The 18,082-nt window shown below is 41.3% G+C and overlaps 1 protein-coding gene across 1 annotated transcript in view; it reads left to right on the forward strand.

Moving 5' to 3' along the window:
• Positions 1-18,082, forward strand: part of MOB3B (MOB kinase activator 3B) — a 30,437-nt gene that overhangs the window by 9,040 nt on the left and 3,315 nt on the right. The window contains exon 2 of the mRNA XM_009870404.1: positions 11,368-11,570. Coding sequence (XP_009868706.1) covers positions 11,368-11,570 — 203 coding nt within the window. The remainder of the gene's footprint in view (positions 1-11,367; positions 11,571-18,082) is intronic.

The raw sequence follows: 18,082 nt of genomic DNA on the forward strand, positions 1-18,082 counted from the left end.
ACTGGACATACCTAATCGTAGTAATAGGAGTGTGTGTAAGAGGAGCGTGGTCACAGGTTAGATTGGTGACAGCCAATGATTTGCTGTGGCCCGTGGTCTGTGTGCCCGAGCTGTAAGTTTCAGAGAAGACAGACACGGTCGTGGATGGAAAGCTGAAAATCTTCATTGTGTTTGTCAGTGTAGTAGATATTTTAGAGTTCTTGATGTAGGACTACACTGAGCACTGAGTGCAACAGGCTTTTCCCCCATGTTACCTTTGTATTAATACTCCTCTTAGATTTTCAGGGGGAGTAATAGATAAGAAATTTTGTAACAGTACAGCGAGAAGTGTTTGTTAAACTAGGGCATCCCATGTAACTCGTACTCGTCACCTCATGTTGTGCTCTGAATTATTTTAAGTTTTATCACTTTGCAGAAGTAGGTGTTCAGCAGCTGTCGTGTAGTGCAACAGCTCCTCTCATTTTACAGGAACAAAGCAACCAACTTGTCTGAGAATTTTTTTGACTTCTTGAAGTACATCTTCCTCCTTTGAAGTATTTAATCAGGCAGTACATTTTACCACTATAAAGGACCAGCAATAATAATCACAGATTTTTTTATTGGGTTGGTGGTTTTTTTGGTGCTTAGACAAGTCCTAGGAATCATAGAGAATTATGGCCATAATTTTCCTGGGCTTCTATGCATACTAATTTTGTCATTGTGGGAGAAAGAACTGTCCTTAGGCGTTTATGCAGCATCCAGAATAGAGTCTTTTGTGAGGATTCTTTGTAAAGCTTTATGCAGAAAGTCCCAGTGCAGAATAATTGTTCCATTTCTTCCTGTATTTTTGCAGAAAACTACTGTCGTCATTTTTGCTAATAGGGTTATGGAGCAACCTCATTGTTTTCTTTTCCATTTTTGAGCGCTGTGCATTTATGTACATGGATTACTCAGAAAAAAGAAACCGTTAATTTTCAGTGTATTGTAGTAGAATTTAAACCTCATGACAATTTCAACATGCACTGCTGTTGTGGGTTAGGGCTGAACCAGCCACTAAACACTGACAGATGCCCTCTGGCCCCTCTCCCTTCCCGAACAGGAAGGAAAAGGGAATGAGGCAGAGAGCCTTATGGACTGGAAAAGAAAACTAAAACAGTTTTAATAAAACAATAATAGCACTAATAAGGAAATAATAAAAATAAAGAACTATATAGAAATATATACAAAACTGATATCGAACTCAGCTCCCCACTTCCCGATATCAATCCCCACTGATGCTGCAGAGCAGTCAGCACCGGGGAAGCCACAGGCTCAGCAACAGAGGGGAGCTGGGTAAAGGGAGCTGGATTTGGGAACTCAGGATCCAGATCAAAAGCAGGAGGTTGGATGGAGTCCTGGACACCGGGCATTGCAGAAGAGAAGAAAGAGGAAGACCTAAACCCTCGTGATACCTCAGTTTTATACTAAATATGACGTATATGGGATGGAATACTCTCGTTGGTCACCTGTCCTGTCTATTACCCACTGGAGGTGCCACCTTTTACTTCCTTGTGACCCCTCTCCCTACCTGGCACCCCCAGCGTGGCACACAAGAGCCAGCAGTGGCCTTGGTCACTGTAGGAATAAGTATCAGCAAGAGCCTTTCTGCATCCCAGTCCCAGGCAGTAGCTGTAAACATCAGGTGTTATCACTGCCAGTAGCACACACTGTCTGCAAAAACATTCTGCTGACTTCAGAAAGTGCAGCCTCTTGGAAGAGACTGAGCTGAGAAGCAAAAATCACTGAACAGAATTCGTTCTGTTTGGCTCAGACCAGGACAACTGCTTAATTCTGTCTCATTGAGAGGGATAGAAGGGTAAGGATAACGTCATGAAATCAGTTACAGTTTTGCCAATCCTAACATTCAAAATATGTAAACCAGACCTGTAAGTGGCTCAGAAAAATTGGTTTGTGATTTTTTTGTGGGTTTTGTCAGAATAAGATGTTCAGAGTTTTCTCATTATATAAGCGAATAATACAAATTGTGAGCAAATAAAATGCTAAATAAATTTACAGCTGTAAGAAAATTCACAAATGTAATCAAAGTAACAAAGAAATTTGGTAAGGCATCAAAATCAAATCTGGCTGTTAGATTAATAATTTTACTCTATGAAGTTTTCTTTTATACAAGAGAGCAAGAAGAGGAGAAAGGTCCGCCTTAGATTATGGTAGTTTGCAATCCACCTTTTCCATGGAGCAGTATTTTGATGTTAACGTAAGAAAAATATAAAAGAAGTAGAGCAAAAGACAGAATGAAAGAGGAAAGAATGAGTGGAGTTGGGATATATATACTGTTTGTCTGAAATACATAAAAATGTATTTTATCAGTTTGTATGGAAAGCAGGTAGCCTAAAGAAACTTCTTATGATTCTGAGTTTGAATTTATTTAAGCTTTTCATTTGTGAAATTAAGGCTTAACGAGTGTTTTCTTATTCTTCCTGTGAATGAAATAATAATTCTACAGAATTGGCTTCTAGCTTCTGGAAAAAGATACTAGGCTAAAATAGTCTTTGCTTTATTTTCCATTCAGTTCTGTGACATTCATTAGGCATTAAATGGAATAAGAGAAAATATTTGCAGGTGGCTTTCAAGAATTCATGCAGGTGCAGCTGCTGTAACATAGAAATGTTCCTTATATAATAGTTAAAAAGTCTGTTGATAAGATGATGTTGCCCATGACTAGTGGGGCCTGAGGTGTTTAATGTCCGAGGCTGTCTAAAATCTTTGATATTCCAAGCTTTGGTGAGTGCGAATTGGATGATGGGTGCTGTTAGGGAAGGATTCAGAGTGTGTTCACCCTGTGAAAGATCTGTTAAAGAGAAAATTTTACTGAAGTGAAATTAGGATGTCCCCCTTTCTCAGTTAAATTTGCCAGTAGAGCAGATCAACTTGGTTTTGTGTAGTCATGTTTTAAAATACACCTTTTGTTTCTTCTCTTTGAAGACTTTCGGTCCTGTAGCGCATTTGATTTTTATTGACTTATTTTCATTCAAAATTGTTATTAGCACATGAACCTTGTAAAAGTTGTTGGTTGAGGTCAAGTTAATGTAACTTTTGAATTTTTTTCTGTAATTTTCCTTTGATAGTGGCATTATATATTAATACTATGCTGCTTAGCTTCATGATGCTTTACAAGAAACAGGATACTCTTCCTCATTGGTTTTCCAGGCTCCTTTTCGGTGAGGTGAGTGGTAAAGCTTCTTCTGATTTCAAGGTACCAGATGGAGCCCTACGAATGTGAAAAGACAGATCTTATCTATTCATAATATGTTGGAAGAATCTATTTAAATGATAGTAGCTCCTTTGTGTGGTCAACAGTAGGTTTCCAGTGCCTTGTAAATCCAAGCATATTTGAACTATGCTTTAATAGTAGAGATAGTCTTACAGGAATATGTGCAATCAAAATATTAAAATCATCTATATATGACTTTATTTCCTGCTTGGGAATTACACTGTATCCAAAACCTGGCAGTCAGTGATAGCTTCTACAAAGGCTTTGCAGCATGAGCGTGTGTGGCCGTTTGCATGTGTGGAATTGTGTGTGTGTGTGCCTGCTGACATAACCAGAAAACTCTTGGAAAGTCCTGTCATCTGTGAATGTAAAGTCCCGTATACTTTGGTTCCTCTTCCAAAGTAATCTACAACGTACCTGCAAAATGCAGGACCACTTCCAAGAATGGGGCTCTACCCACTGGGCTAGAATCATGCTGTCTTTTGCTGCCCTCTTACATTGCAAGTCCCCAGCTCTGGAAATACCACCAAAAAAAAAAAAAAAAAAAAAAGGGTGACATATAAAACCAGATAGCACTACCTTCTCCAGCTCTGCTCTGAAATGAGAATTCACCACTGCCTTTGGTACTGAACCTGACGCAACTGGTGTGTAGCAGACATTGTGCTGAGTGTTCCTCAGAGGAAAGCTGGATATCACATTTAGTGTTTGAATATCAGTTAATGTTTACATGGAGAGAGAGACTGATCTCTTCCACTAAGGCAGTTCTGAGAAAACAAGGGAAGCAAAACCCTGGGGAGGTGCTCGGTTCAGAGTGTTAGCAGCAACTGAGGGTGGAGTAGCTGGGGTCACAGCTACAGACTTGAATAGAGAATCTGTCTTAGCTCTCTGATGTTTGAGAGTGCTTAAGTGTGCTTAGCTCTTTTTTCTTCAGATGATGGGTTCATTCAATTTTACAACCCTTTAACAGTTGTAAAAGCAGAGTACTGAAAAGCATCTGCTGTGTTATCCCCAGGTCTGGTGTTACAAAAGCAAGAAATAGTTAGGCATGTAAAAGCAGATTTAAAAGGCTGAACTGGCTTTTTCTTGTCAGCCTGTAGAATTCTTTTCCAGGATGCTGGACTTTGTTCTAGGCTGCACTGTTGTAAATCAGGATTAACTGAGGCAAACTCAAGGACCAGGATTCTGTTCTTGGGTGGTTTTGTTCTCAGTTTTCTGGATCAGAATTTCCAGTCTTCTGCTAAACTTCCTTTACACACTGCTATGTAATTGTCTTTCCTTATCTCGTGAAAGAACTACGTTTTACTGGAGGTGGAAAAAAAAAACTTACTCAGAACTTCTAAATTACCGCTCTAAGGAACTGTGGATATACACTGAGGATAGTTTTATACACAGACAATATTCCTAAGTCGGCACCTCTATGAAAGATGCAGAAGGTAACGTGCATCAGGAGACACAATGGCTGTGATCAGCTAGTTGCTACTTCAGATCATGTTTCCATTTGCTGCATCAGTAAGCCAGAATGGTCCCCTAAACAGCATGTTTCTTCCAGTGCCCCTATAAAATTAATGGGGAGGCAGAAAATTTGTTTTCCGAAGATATCAGAAGTTAGTAACAGCCAAAAACAAAAGCCATTCTGGCCAGTGGCGCACGCAGCATGGAAAGCCGAAACCGTCTCGTTACCCAGGCCATGGCGAGTATTGTAGGAACAAAGCTCTTACTAAACCTCTGCCAGGTGGGGAGGAAAGTTTTTACATTGATATCTTGGCCAGGCTCCACTGTTCATACATACTTTTCCCTTACTTTTACTCATCAGCGTAATAAACTCTTTATCCCATCCTAAGCTGTTTCACTGCCAGATGGCTGCTGTATTTTTTGTCCCAGAAGAGGCTGTATTTTGTTTGGCTGTATTTTGTTTACCTGTATTATAGTTTCTGCTAAGGCAGGGAGAGCTCTATGTTATGGATTTCCAAGCCTGTTTTCAGCTACGTATGTATTAGTACCGTTATCAAGTTGTTCAAATGCAGTGCTCCAACAAATCTCATTTTGGAAGTTGTGAAGATGGATCTTCCCGGGTGGATGAGCTGCATTGTCACGCAACCATGATTCTGCAGCTTTTTATGGCATTGAGTGTTCCCATTGCCTGGGAGACCTACAGATCTATTCTGATGAGTTTATCTGATTATCGTCTTAGGTAAAACTGGCCTTGCTTGGTACAGCCAGCAGGAGCGTTCTACTCTCTGGCTTTGTGGTGTTTACCTTCTGCTCCTCCTCCGCAGCAGAAGTAATAAATAACAGGAGGAGGTCAGGTTGCAGTCAGGAACAGCCATTGTAAATTTGTTTAAAATCCAAGGGATCTGGCTTATGCAATGCAAGTATATAGGTCCCTCTGATTTCAAGGAGAGTCCATTCAGGTGCTTTGCATGCTTACGTGTTTTGCAATGTTTGCGTTGTAAGACACTTCTGGTGAAATTGTTAATTAAATGGCAAAATTTAATGCTATCACCCATTTCTTGATATGCAGCAGCAGGGAGAACTGTTGTGTTTGTTCACGTAGTGCGAAGCTTCAAACAATTGTCTTGTCAAACAATTGTTCTGTCCAGGAATGCACCTGAGGACCTTTGCTGAAGACTGGACAGTGGGCATGGGTTTGTTCACTCAGGGGTCACACTGATAGAGGCAGTCCTGCTTAAAAAGAGGGAAGGACACCGTTTTTGCTTAGAAAGACATAGAATCTCCAGGTTGTTTTCGTATCTGATTTGAGAGCAGAAAGGAGGGTGGTATCAGGAGGGTGTGGGTACATGGCAGACTAGTTTATCACTAATATTTTGCAGCTGTCTACTTATTTATGTATGGAACAAAGTCCAGCAAAACTGACATTGTTTTCACTGGCCCTTGAGACAGACAATTCTTGACTAACATGCTGAGATAATACTGAATGTGTGCTTGGATAAGTGTTTTTACAGCAAAGCTTGCAGCAACAGCTGAGGGCATCTTTTGCAAATATTGGTATTTGTGGCAGGGATAAGAGAAGGAAAACATGGAGGGAGGAGGGCGGGAAGGGTTTGGTTCAGGTACCTTCTCCAAATTGTTAGTTTCTGGTAACAGTGTCTCCTTGCTTCTTATTATAAAACTGGAAAAAATATCTTGCTTTACTAGGTTGGTATGTTTTTACGCTGTGTTTGCAGTAGCATAGTGTCAGTTACTTTGCCAAGGGAGAAGGGAGCCTCTTTTTTCCCAGGTGTGTATTTTGAAAAAAGAAGGAATTACAACTGTGGCCTATGAAAGGATTTTCGAATGTGCAGCAAAATTTCTATTCACAGTTGCCAAAGGGCTAACCAGGTTCCCTTGACTAAAGTAAGACTTCACACAAATACAGAAGGTCAAAAATGGGTCTGTCATCATGGATGTAACTGGGCAGTCATTTTCATGGCATGTTGCAGGCAGGACCATGAGCCAGTCGGGTAAGAGTTCAGGCCAGAAGTCCGAGTTGTTCTCTGCGTCTCTAGCGTCAGCATTCTGGAACCACATACCTTCTTTCTAGAGACAGTCAACCAGGCAACGAAGACAAACTGTATCTTGATTTTTTCCTCTCTTTCCTCTCTCACTTGTACAACTGACCTACTTAAGGGGAGGTTGTGGTACAAACCGAAGGAAGAAGATTCAAGATTCTCATCTGTCAGGTGAGACAAGCTTTTTGCCTGTTGCATCCATCTCAGACCTTTAGTTATCCTCTTTTATCCCCACCTAATTTAGTTTCTTTAACTTCTAGTCTCTCTGCCTTATCCCAGTTTGTTGCGTCTTACAAAAACCAGATTTTGTATCAGCAGGGTTTAAGTGAGAACGTTTGTCATGGCATTAAAACACCCATGTTTTAAATCAGCACTAGTGATCACTGCTCAAAGTGGGCAGCATAATTTTCCATGTTGTTGCGACCAGCCTTTTGAGCAGATAAAAGTTGTAACTGCCTGTGGGGAGTGAGTGTCATGAGAGCAGGGCCGTGGCACTGTGTGCATTTGTCATGTACATGGAATACTGAGAGAGGTCAGACAACAGGCCAGTCGCGTGGCTCACTTTGCTGACAGTGTTCCTGTCTGTCTGTTTGGTGGTGGATAGATTAGATCTGGGTGCTCACCCCAGCAGATTAAGAACATGTAAGGAATGAAGTCGATAGCCTACACAGTACGAGGATACGAGGCTGTTTACAAAAAGAAGGTGAAAATCCCACCATTTTCAGATGGAGAAGAACTTGATAAATGTATCAAGCAGGCTGAGTTTTGGAAGTTGTGGAGAATCTTGCTTTTTCTAGCCTTGTCTATCCAGTCAACAGAAGCAGAAAGGTGAGAGGAGCACGGAGAGGGGATGCATTTGTTCCCCCGTGCTGCCACGGTGCGTCTATCAGCAGGATGTGTGGGTGCAACTCTTCTGTGGGAGGACACCATCAGTCAGTGCATCGCTGGCCAGTGCAGCACGCACTCCGGGCAGGAGTGGCTACAGCCGTGCTGGCCGCGTTTGCTACTGCTTACACCGTGCCTGCGTACCCCTCGTGAATTGTTTCCCGACTACGTATCTATAACCCTCAGTTACGGAGCTTCTGCTGTGTGGTTGGGACGTTTGAAAGTTGCGTGGACACTCTTGGATCATAATAGGGAGCTCTGGAGGTTTGAATGCCAGGTGGACAAAAAGGACTCTCTGTTGCTTTCTTCTCTGACAGAAGCACTGGGGTTCAGCATACAGATCAATCAAGGCTGCCAGTTGCACCATGCAGAAATGCTTTTTGTTAGCAAGTAGCAGCTAGCTCAAAAATATCAGTGTCATCTTGGTATTTCTTTGCCTTTTAATAACCATGACTCAGGGATATAATCTAGCATCTTTACATTTTGTATCTTTACAGTATCACCTTCCAGATAGTAAGAGAGTCATCTTCCTGGAAATTTTTTTCACTGTTACAAATAATCCAAAGTTTAAATAAATACTTGGGCTTTTGGTGGGCTTGGTGTGGGGTCTTTTTCACTTTCTTTTCCTCTCTTTTTTTTAACTACAAAGTTCCAGGAAAGGAATTATTAAACCCAGACTTCGTGTTTAATGAAGGCTTGGAGAGGCAGAAGGCAAAGGCTGCTGTGGCCGAGGTTGAGGACAGAGAACAGACTCCTTATAATCTAGACCACTCCCAAGAGCTGCTTGTAATAATTATGTTCTGTGGTTGATTTACTCGTAACTGTAGCAGTTGCAGCAGGAACAAAAAATTAGGCCAAATTCTGACCTCAGAGTATAAATCTAGAGTAATTTCACTCTGACTTTTTACATTTTGATGGCATCACTTTGAGTTCATTCTACTGTAACTGAGATCAGAATCTGTAGTGTGGTCAGCTTCGGGCTGACCAGATTTTAAGCCTCCTCTGCACTGCCTGGCTGGCAGCAGCTCTTCAAGGCTGAGGAGCTCAGCTCGCTGATGCTTACCAGTTGCTTTCAGTGGTACCAGGAGGCACTTCTTAACTGTTGGGACACTGGTTTTGCAGGAACTAGAGGGAAGTCAGAGAGATTCTGGCATACCCAGGTGATAAATCTGTGATAGTAGGTTATTTAAGAGGGAATGAAAGTTTATATGAATGAATGGTTTATTTAAGAGTGAATGAAAGAGATATAGCAAAAAGGGAGAAGTTCCACAACAGCAAATGAAACTAGACAGCCTGTCTGAAAACACACATGAGAAGCAGTGGGAACACTGCAAGATTATTGTGCACTCTAGGCTGTTCTGCAACAGCTATTTTTTTTCTTGTGTGTTATTTACATGTCGCCAAGCTGACTGCCTAATATCTAAAAAGCTGTCAAAAAAAAAACAAAACCAGAAACAGTGCTCTGCAGCCTTTGCCCTTACTGCTTGTAACTGTTAAGTGGTAACATGGGCTGCAGAGAAGTTAAAGGATTTGTCAGCTTGGTTTATTCAGTTTGGTTTAGGCAGTTAATACAGAAGTATGAGTTTTTTCATTACAAAAACATTCTTCAGGAACAATTGTATGTCAGCTTGTGGAAGGTGAAACTAATTATTCTCTATTTTGAGACATGCCTGTTCTGGATCAGAAAATTTAGTGCCTTCAAGAATTCAGTTCAGTGAACCAGCTCGTAGTAACAAATGCCAGCTACTCCCCTTCCTCCTTTCTTAAGACTTAGCATTTTCTTGGGTGTATTTTTAAAATTCTGGTTTGGCTAGCTTTTACAAAAATGTAAAGCAGGCTGCTGCTGTAATCATTCCTGAATTTAGCCATGCTTTGGTGGCTCAAACCTGGTTTCTGTTACATTTTTTGATAGGCTGTATTTATTTTGCCCTTAAAAATAAAAACAGTTGTTTATTATAATACAGGTGTTTGGCTCATTGTGTGGAGTTTCAATTCAAATATTGCCAAGACATCTGTACATGTTATCATTTCCATAATGGCACAGTGATGTCTCAGTTCATGGCTTGAGCATTTAGACTTCCTCCTCCTCTGTGACCTTCAGTATTAGCTTTAGCACTGAGAAGAATGGATTCAACAACTAAAAGCAAACATTTCTTAAGGAGATCAAGTCGTTCTTTGCTAGGTGTGGCTATTTCTCTGGTCTCCAGTTTGTACGTTAGGAGTTGAGAAGGGCTGCCCTGCATTTCTAAAGCAACTTGAAATTGTACCAAAAGGATTTCCCTCTGATGAACCCAGTAGAGCCCCCCGAGAAAGACCCCAAGACACTTTGTCACATGATCTGCACCTCAGCAGTGGCAAATAGAGAGGCAGTTCAGGAACACACTGAGGCGGACACCGGTGCCCACTCGTGTTCTTCCCCGCTTGCACGCTCACACACAGAGGTGCTCACATCTGCAGTGGATGCACCCCGGTACCTCCCTGGCCAGGGAGTGCAGAACAAGGCACATCTTCCTCTTGGTAGGACCTAGGCTGGTTATGGCCCAGTTTGTAATTTATGCAATCCATAATTAAAAATAAAACTATTTTCAGTATGGAGAAACACTGTGTGTCCTCACGTCCCTCTCAGGGAAAATGAGCAATTTGACCATAAACAATATTTAACAGGAAGCTATAAGTTGAAAACTGGAAAGCTTGTGACAGTGTTAATTCAGTATGTCCGTCTTCTTTCTGAAAATAAACTTATTTCTTATTGTGACCATGAGCTGGGCTTTTAGGGAGTATGGGACTGGTTAGCTGTGGGATTTTAGTTTTGATTTGTTGGTTTTTTTTTAAAGAAGCAATAACTGCAGTTATGTAGTTTAAATGTGACTGAAACATGAACTTTATAACTGAAAAATGAGAATGTCCAGCAGAGCAAAGTAGCAGTATAGTTTCCAGCCTGACACTAAGGTCATCATGTCTGAGACACAGTCACAGAAGGAGACGAACCACTCAGTTTTTGGGACAGCTCAGTGGCACACAAGGCCATGCAAGATCCGTCTTCAATGACGGGCAGTTTTGAAGGAGTTGTTTCTGCCACATTGTAGATGCCTGGCTGTTTACATCTGCAAATGTTGCTTTTGTTCCTGCCTTGGAGCCAGCGGTGTAACTCCTGAGGTGTTCTGGAGGAACTGTCCCTGTGTCTCTTCAAGAGTTTTTCTATTAAAAGAGCATTTGTATTGGTACATGTAACTGGGAGGAAAGAGAATGCAAAAGGGTCTGTCCTTCTGTTGGTTATTTCAAATTCATTATGAAGTTTGATGCTGTGCAATGCCACTGCTGAATGAGCCAGAGAGTGCCTGCCACTTCCAGGACACGTTCTGTGTGTGTCAGTGCGGGGAGCAGCCGTCTCAGGATACGAAGTTATTGCTGTTGGTAGGACAGCGTTCACTGCAGTGGAAATCACATTTCTGAATGTTAAAATACTAGATGTTCCTCCATTAAATTGCTCAGGGAAAAAGGACCAGTACCTGTTGGTCTTAATCCATTACAGTTGCTGAAGTATTTGTTTATCTTTGGTGCTAGCAGGCAGATGAATGTGTGCATTAAGTGATCTTCTGAGTTGGAAGGAGGCCTGGAAAATCATAACCCGGTGTGCGGTCACACACTCATGCTTTGCTCCAAAGCTGTTGTCTTGGGAGGGTGACAGGGTCGTTCTAACAACTCTGCCTGCTCTATTCACAGGTGTTCCCTTTCCAAAGAACTTCCTTCAGGTCTGCAAGAAGATACTCTGCCGGCTCTTCAGGGTGTTTGTTCACGTCTACATCCATCACTTTGATAGAATCATCCTTATGGGGGCTGAGGCCCACGTGAACACCTGTTACAAGCATTTCTATTACTTTGTGACAGAGCTCAACCTCATAGATCGCAAAGAGCTGGAGCCTTTGGTAAGTGAGGGGCCTGGGAGAAAGCTCTGGGACAGTTTACTCCTCCCTTCACTGAGCCTTTCCCACACTTGCTACAGCAGGTTTCCTCTAGGAATAAGGTCTGTGGTTGAACACAGGCAACGTAAGGGGATGAACTCTTGCCTCTGTCCGTAGACCCATTCCACCTGCTGCACTATTTGTGGATACTCAGTAGGCTCAGCAGAAAGATAGGAAAAAAATACAAGGTGGAAAATACTGTCATTTAAAAATAGAAATTGATTTGTCTCTGTATATTTTATGTTTAATTTTATTCTTTCTCTTTTTGCTGGTTAGTAACAGCATGGTACTTAGAACAATCACGTGAATGCATGTAAAAGGAGCAGTGGTCTGTATAAAGGTGATTTTTTTAAAAAAAAAGTCCTTAAGTGAGTGTTTGTGGAGGTACTGAGTGTGTTAGATCCAGAGCACACTCTGGATCTAACTGAGACAGATGAGGTGAGACAAAGGTTCAGACAATTAACATTGTAACAAAATCAGACACTTCATTTTTGACTGAAATAAATCAAAACTAAATTCCTTGTTTCCGAAAGTAGCACTTCAGAAATGGATATGCTTCTGCTGTTGCTTGCAAATGCAAATAAATTAAAAGTGTAGGCAAAGAGGGAAAAGTGAGGCAGAATTCCAAAAGCAGTTTGTACACAAACCCTTACTGAGGCATTTGTCCAACCTTAAAAGGCATCAGGGCAACATTTCTCCAAGGGTCAGAGTTTGGAAAATATTGTGTCATATAGATCATTGATGGAGTGCTGGAACCACTGGCATTTTTTTTCTCCCACAGAATCACCAAATGCCTGATGTTGGCAGGCACCTGTGGACATCATGTACTCCAAATCCGTGCTCAGAGCATTGCCACCTAGAGAGGGCTGCCCAGGACATGCTGAGTTCTCAGTTGTTCCATGTAAAGGCACACTGCAAGGAGGCATAGAGCATAGTTGGTGTGAAACACCTCTGAAGGTGGTCCAGGCAAAGGGACGTTTGCCTGCATTTCTGCAGGAACTGGAGCGCTTGCAGGCGTGGTTCATATCTGTGCTTATGCTGATTGAGTAAACCCTGTAAAGTGAGAGAAAATGGATGGTCCTGTTTTCAGCAGTCCACACACAGTCGGCTGAAGGGCACTGCCTATAATATGTACTGATCACTTGCGAGGTATCTCTGGCTTCTTTCCAGATAGGGGAATTTCATATGCCATCTAATTGTGTCTTAAAGGACAGAAGGAGGCCCTGCAAGAGAGAACTTCCCTGCCATACTAGTGATCCTAGGTTAGCTGTAGCTGTCACATGCTGAGGATGTGTCACAGCAAGATGCAGGGCAGGATATCTCAGAGGTAGGAAGAGTGATGATCTTGAGGCTGTGAAGATCCTTGCTTACTTTGGAATGCAGAGAGCACAAACTGATTTAATGCTAAGCAGGCAAACGAAGGGTTTGGGCCAGAGTGGTGCAGAGGATGGCCCTAGTCCAGCAGCAGAACAATCTGGGAACGTGTTCCGAGTGATGTGTGCCTTCCCCTTGATTCCAGCATTTCTTCTCTGCACCAAATTACCGTTAGGATCATCATGTGATGCAGTATTATTAGCTTGGCTGGAGTGCAGGGTCTCCCAGAAAAATGTTTCACCTGCACTGGGGAGGTACCACGTCAGCAAACTGACAATGCTCCACCTGCTTCCATCTTCCTGTCATTGGCTTAAGTGGGTGTCAGCAGTGTGGAAATGCAGAAAACGTATGTCTGTGTTTTTGTCTTCTGCTGGGCAGAGAGAAGGGAAGAATTTGCCAAACAAAAGCAGACTTTAGAAATAATCTTGAATTTTAATGCAGTAGTTGAAGACAACCTGTGCCCTGCAAGGTTCACCATGGCAGGAAATGAGCCCACATTATCTCCCAAATTAGAAAATGGGCCCAGAGTTGATTAAATAAACAGACTGTCACATGCTTTAATAAACAGGGAGGAAACTGATAAATCAGCATAACTTCAAGAAGGGAGAGTAATTGGGGAAGCAGACAGTAGATGAATAGTAACATTAGCTTACTTTTAGCAGCAAACTGGATCTTCGGCATGTACAGAAAGAATGAGAAGGCCAAATATTCCTGGGTTCCATAACTTGGTGTTCACTGATACTTCAGGAATTCCACTGGTGAAACCAGCAGCGTGGAAGCACCACACCATCATGCTTGCTAGCTCTATAGACTTCATGTGAAAAAGCAGGCTGTTAGCCTGGGCTCTGAACTACAGATCCGGACCCATGTTCCCCTGCTCTCCCAGAGCAGATTGGCTGTCTTCAGAATTGCTTGGCAGAACACCTCATCTCTGTGATGTTGCTGTTAAGGAATACACCACATAAGTCCTGTGTTTAAGTTTAGCTAATGAATGTAAATTATAGCCTGTTGAATAAAAAAGATCACCTCATCTCTGTGAGGTGTTCTCAATATGTGCAGTCAGTGTACTCCATCCCTACCGGCCAAAGGCCCAGCTCTTTGTGCTTAAGATATAACTTGAGACCTGGTCACTCGTCAGCCTGTTTTGCTTGTGAGGAATACAAGCTGTTGTATGCAAGGCAGCATAATCCCTTCAAATTATTATTTTTTTTGTTCTTTAGCTCACCACAGCATAAATCATGATAAATTTTATTTTCTCTCAAAGAGAGGGGAGTAGCTTTTCTGATACCCAGCAGCTGAGCAGCTAAGCAATCATGTAAAAGCCTTCTAATTCAGAGGCCTTAGAGATTTGTGACTGAATCACAGTGCAAAGGATTTTGTTGGGTAACAGCAAGCTGGCGATGCTGCAAAGTCTGCTCCCAACTTCTCACCGTTGATCTCTGTGTATTGCAGTATCAGAGAATCATAGAATCATAGAATGGCCTAGGCTGGAAGGGACCTTAGAGATCATTTTAGTCCAGCCTCCCTGTTGCCAGGGATGCCGCCATATCTTGTTTTGATTCCTAAATCTGCATTTTAATTTGCCTGATATTTCGCTGTGCCTTGTGTTTTTCAGTTAAGTAAAAAAAGCCACTACAAAACCAACAAAACTCTAAAAATGTGGTCAGATTTCAGTGTTGAATTTGGAGGCTTGGGCATGTTCCTTGAAGGAGCAACGTTCCCAAGATGCTTTTTTATTTTTTTTTGAACTTGCAGGAGATGTGAATCTAGCTCTTTTTTCTCACTTCTGAGCATTTCTCATTAACATGACCTTAAATCATGTTTCTAATGAGGAGAGATAGGGGAAAAAAACCCTTGATCTGCCTTGCAAATCTCTGCCGGGTCATAAAACGCCTGAGAATTGTATATTCTCTTAGTAAGAAGTTTCTCTCCCTCAAGGCATGTGGTTTTTTATGGCTGTGTTTTTTATTTCTTTTTCCGCCCTCTGGTGGTGTGCTTTGGTAAAAGAGTCTCCATTCAGGCAAGGCTTGTGACTGCTGCCAACTAGCCTGCAGGATTTCTTCTTAAAAGGGGAAAAAAAAAAATAAGTAAAATAAGCATTCTCTGTTCCCAGTCCAGTTTTTCCACTTTAGCACGGTATGGTGATAGTATCTATCAGGACTTCTTTTACATGGTACAAATGATGAGAATTTCTGAAGAAATGGATCTGATCACCAGCGGAACAAGAAGCCATCAGTAGCTAGGTAAATGCCATCCTTTCCACCTCCTCCATTTCCTGCAAGAAATTAAGGGGCAAATGAAAACTGAAATCCTTAACATCACTGTGGAACAGGATTCTCAACTTTGATGCCCACATAAAGCAGAGTCATAAGATGCCCTGCAGTGTCAGAGTTTCTGAGTAAATAATTTCTGGCTTGCGTGTTTTCAGTGACTACTTTTATCACATCAGCTGCTTTGCTTGCGCTGAACCCAAGCAAACACTGCTAGGAACAGAAGGACAGAAGGACTTTCCTACTGATGATTTTCTGTGTGTCATCAAATCATCACAGGTTTTGGACTCATACTTTTTGGTGCTCTGGATTAATGATTCTGCTGTCTCATGCTTTGACACAATTACCTCTCTTTTGTGGGTATGTAAGTACAGGTGATGTTGCTGTTAAGGAATACACCACATAAGTCCTGTGTTTAAGTTTAGCTAATGAATGTAAATTATAGCCTGTTGAATAAAAAAGGCTTCTCCAAATTAGTCCACATTTCACAATTTGCAGTAAACAACACCAGATTTGTACTTCAAAGAGATTATTAATACAAAATAGAAAGAGTTATAGTTTAACGATCCAGAATAAAGGCAGAACAAGAAACTTTTGAAGCTTTTTCCTCTAAATGTCTTTGATTTTGCAAAACAGTAAAAGAGCAGACACTAAAAACCAAATAGCATCCATCTGATACTTTTGCACTTTTTAATTTTAAGTGGTTTGGTTTAGGTTTTTTGGGGGGGTTGTCTGTTTGTTTGCTTTTGTTTTTTACAACCAACTCCTAGGAGACTGCTACAATACAAAAGTCACGACATGCAACTGTGGTTGCAAAACCAAAACCACAGAAACAGTGACAGAGGCATTTAAGGTCAGGTGTGATATTAAAAAAGGAATTTGAAGCTATTTGCTTTCTAATGGATATATAAGTGTTTCTTCTAGTCTAGTTACAAGCTTTCTGCACGTGGACTTGCCCGGTGTTTAACTTCTGAGCTAAATCAGAGCCAGAAGTGGTACCGAGTAACCACAATGTGATACCTTTCTCTGCCTTTTCTAGTAACTTGTAGCCAGTGTGAATCAGAGTAGCAGTTCATGCCCCATCAAGGAAAACCCTGGAGAATACCTTCTAGGGAGTTTAATCAAATAGGCTTTTCCATCTGTAATTTGTGTAGGTCTATTTACACTAATTCTTACACCAGTTAGCAGGAGGGGTCCTTGCTGACTGATTGTGCTCTCTGTGGCAGTAACATTAACAGCAAGCAGAGATGGGAAAAAGCTTTTTCACCACCATTGCAAAAAGTATGATGGGAACTCCTCTACCATGATTCTTACAAGGCATTTGGAAATACTTTAACATTTGTTATTACTGTGGAGAGATCTGCTATTCAGTAGAAACAGCAAGGCCAGTTTTTCTAATTGCCAAAAGAAAAATTCTAGTGCCACATGAACTTGGCAGTTTTCTAAAAAAAATAATTAAAAAAAAGATTTATTTCTTGTAGTATATGCAACAAAACTAGTTCATAGTAGAGAATTAGCATGTCTCTTCTGCAAAACTTTGTTCTAGAGATAGTGTTACAGTTTGCTTATTCACTCTGCATGACCTCAGTGCCAAAAGCACCACATTTAAAGTCCATTTAATAGGGTAAGATACACTAAAACTAACCACAGAGAGACTTTGATTGCTGCAGCAGGTGAAAGTACCTCATTGGAGTTACATGCCTTTGTCGGTCATCCACATGCCTGTTGTGTGTATCTGCCTGGACCTTGCCCTGCTGACAGGTGCACTTTGCAGTGTCGTTTTCTGATCCTGTTACCACTTGCAGGCAGTTGATAAAATGCCTTTGTCACCACTGATAAGGGATTACAGTTGCAGACAGGCGTATTATCTGTGTCCTGCAAACATCACCGTACAAATTCAGGAGTATTCAACTAGGATTGTTATCAGGCCATCCTTGGCTTCAAAATAACTACCTTGAAGCCCAGGAGATTTTAGGAGAGATTAGTTTTAGTCCTGTGCATCGTAATAATTGAGACTCATTCAAGTGGAAGATATTATGAACCCTTACAGAGGAAATACCCAAATGATCAATATGCTCATTGGTTAGCAGTTACTGGTCTGACAGTACAGAGAGACGGGCAACTAAAGAAGCAGAGGAATTTTTTTTTTTAGTGATGTTGGAGAGAATAATTTCTAAATGAAAATTCAAACTAAAAATGCCAGAAGAAAAGAGTTTTGCAAATTTCTTAGCTGTTGCAAATCTGGGTTCAGCCTTCCTATCCTAATCAATTAGCTGGAACTGGTATGAGGGTGGGACACGAGCACTGAGCTAAAAAAAGGCAGCCCTGGTTTTAGTGAAGGTGGTTATTGTTTTTATTATTTCTTTAAATTACTTTTTCTGGCGTTTTAATAAAATACTATTATTTATACTATTTACTATACACTATACTATTTGCTCACATCTCTTCATCCACTTGTGCTTTTGCACAAGACAAACTGCAGACCCCTTGTTTCCATCGAATACTAGTACAAAGGTTATGTCTATCATTTTTATACCTTATGTTTTACCATCTCCATATCTGACTCACACAAGCATAGAAAAACCATGGTCTTAGAAGAACACGATTCCTTGTTGAGTAACTCTTTCTTCTTGTAACTCATTCAGATTTGATCAGCACCTCCCCATAGGGAGGTTTGATTCAGCCACCCATGCATGCTCAGAGATGTCAGATTTTTTTCCCCTTCTTTTCCTGCTTTACTTGAAGGTGAACTGAAGAACAGAAATTAAAATAGTTAGATGTATAGATTTATGTTCTGAATGTATCTGAAATGAATTTTAGAGCAGTAGGGAA

The sequence above is a fragment of the Apaloderma vittatum genome, unplaced genomic scaffold (genome assembly GCF_000703405.1).
Source record: "Apaloderma vittatum isolate BGI_N311 unplaced genomic scaffold, ASM70340v1 scaffold12025, whole genome shotgun sequence".
Classification (NCBI taxonomy): domain Eukaryota; kingdom Metazoa; phylum Chordata; class Aves; order Trogoniformes; family Trogonidae; genus Apaloderma; species Apaloderma vittatum.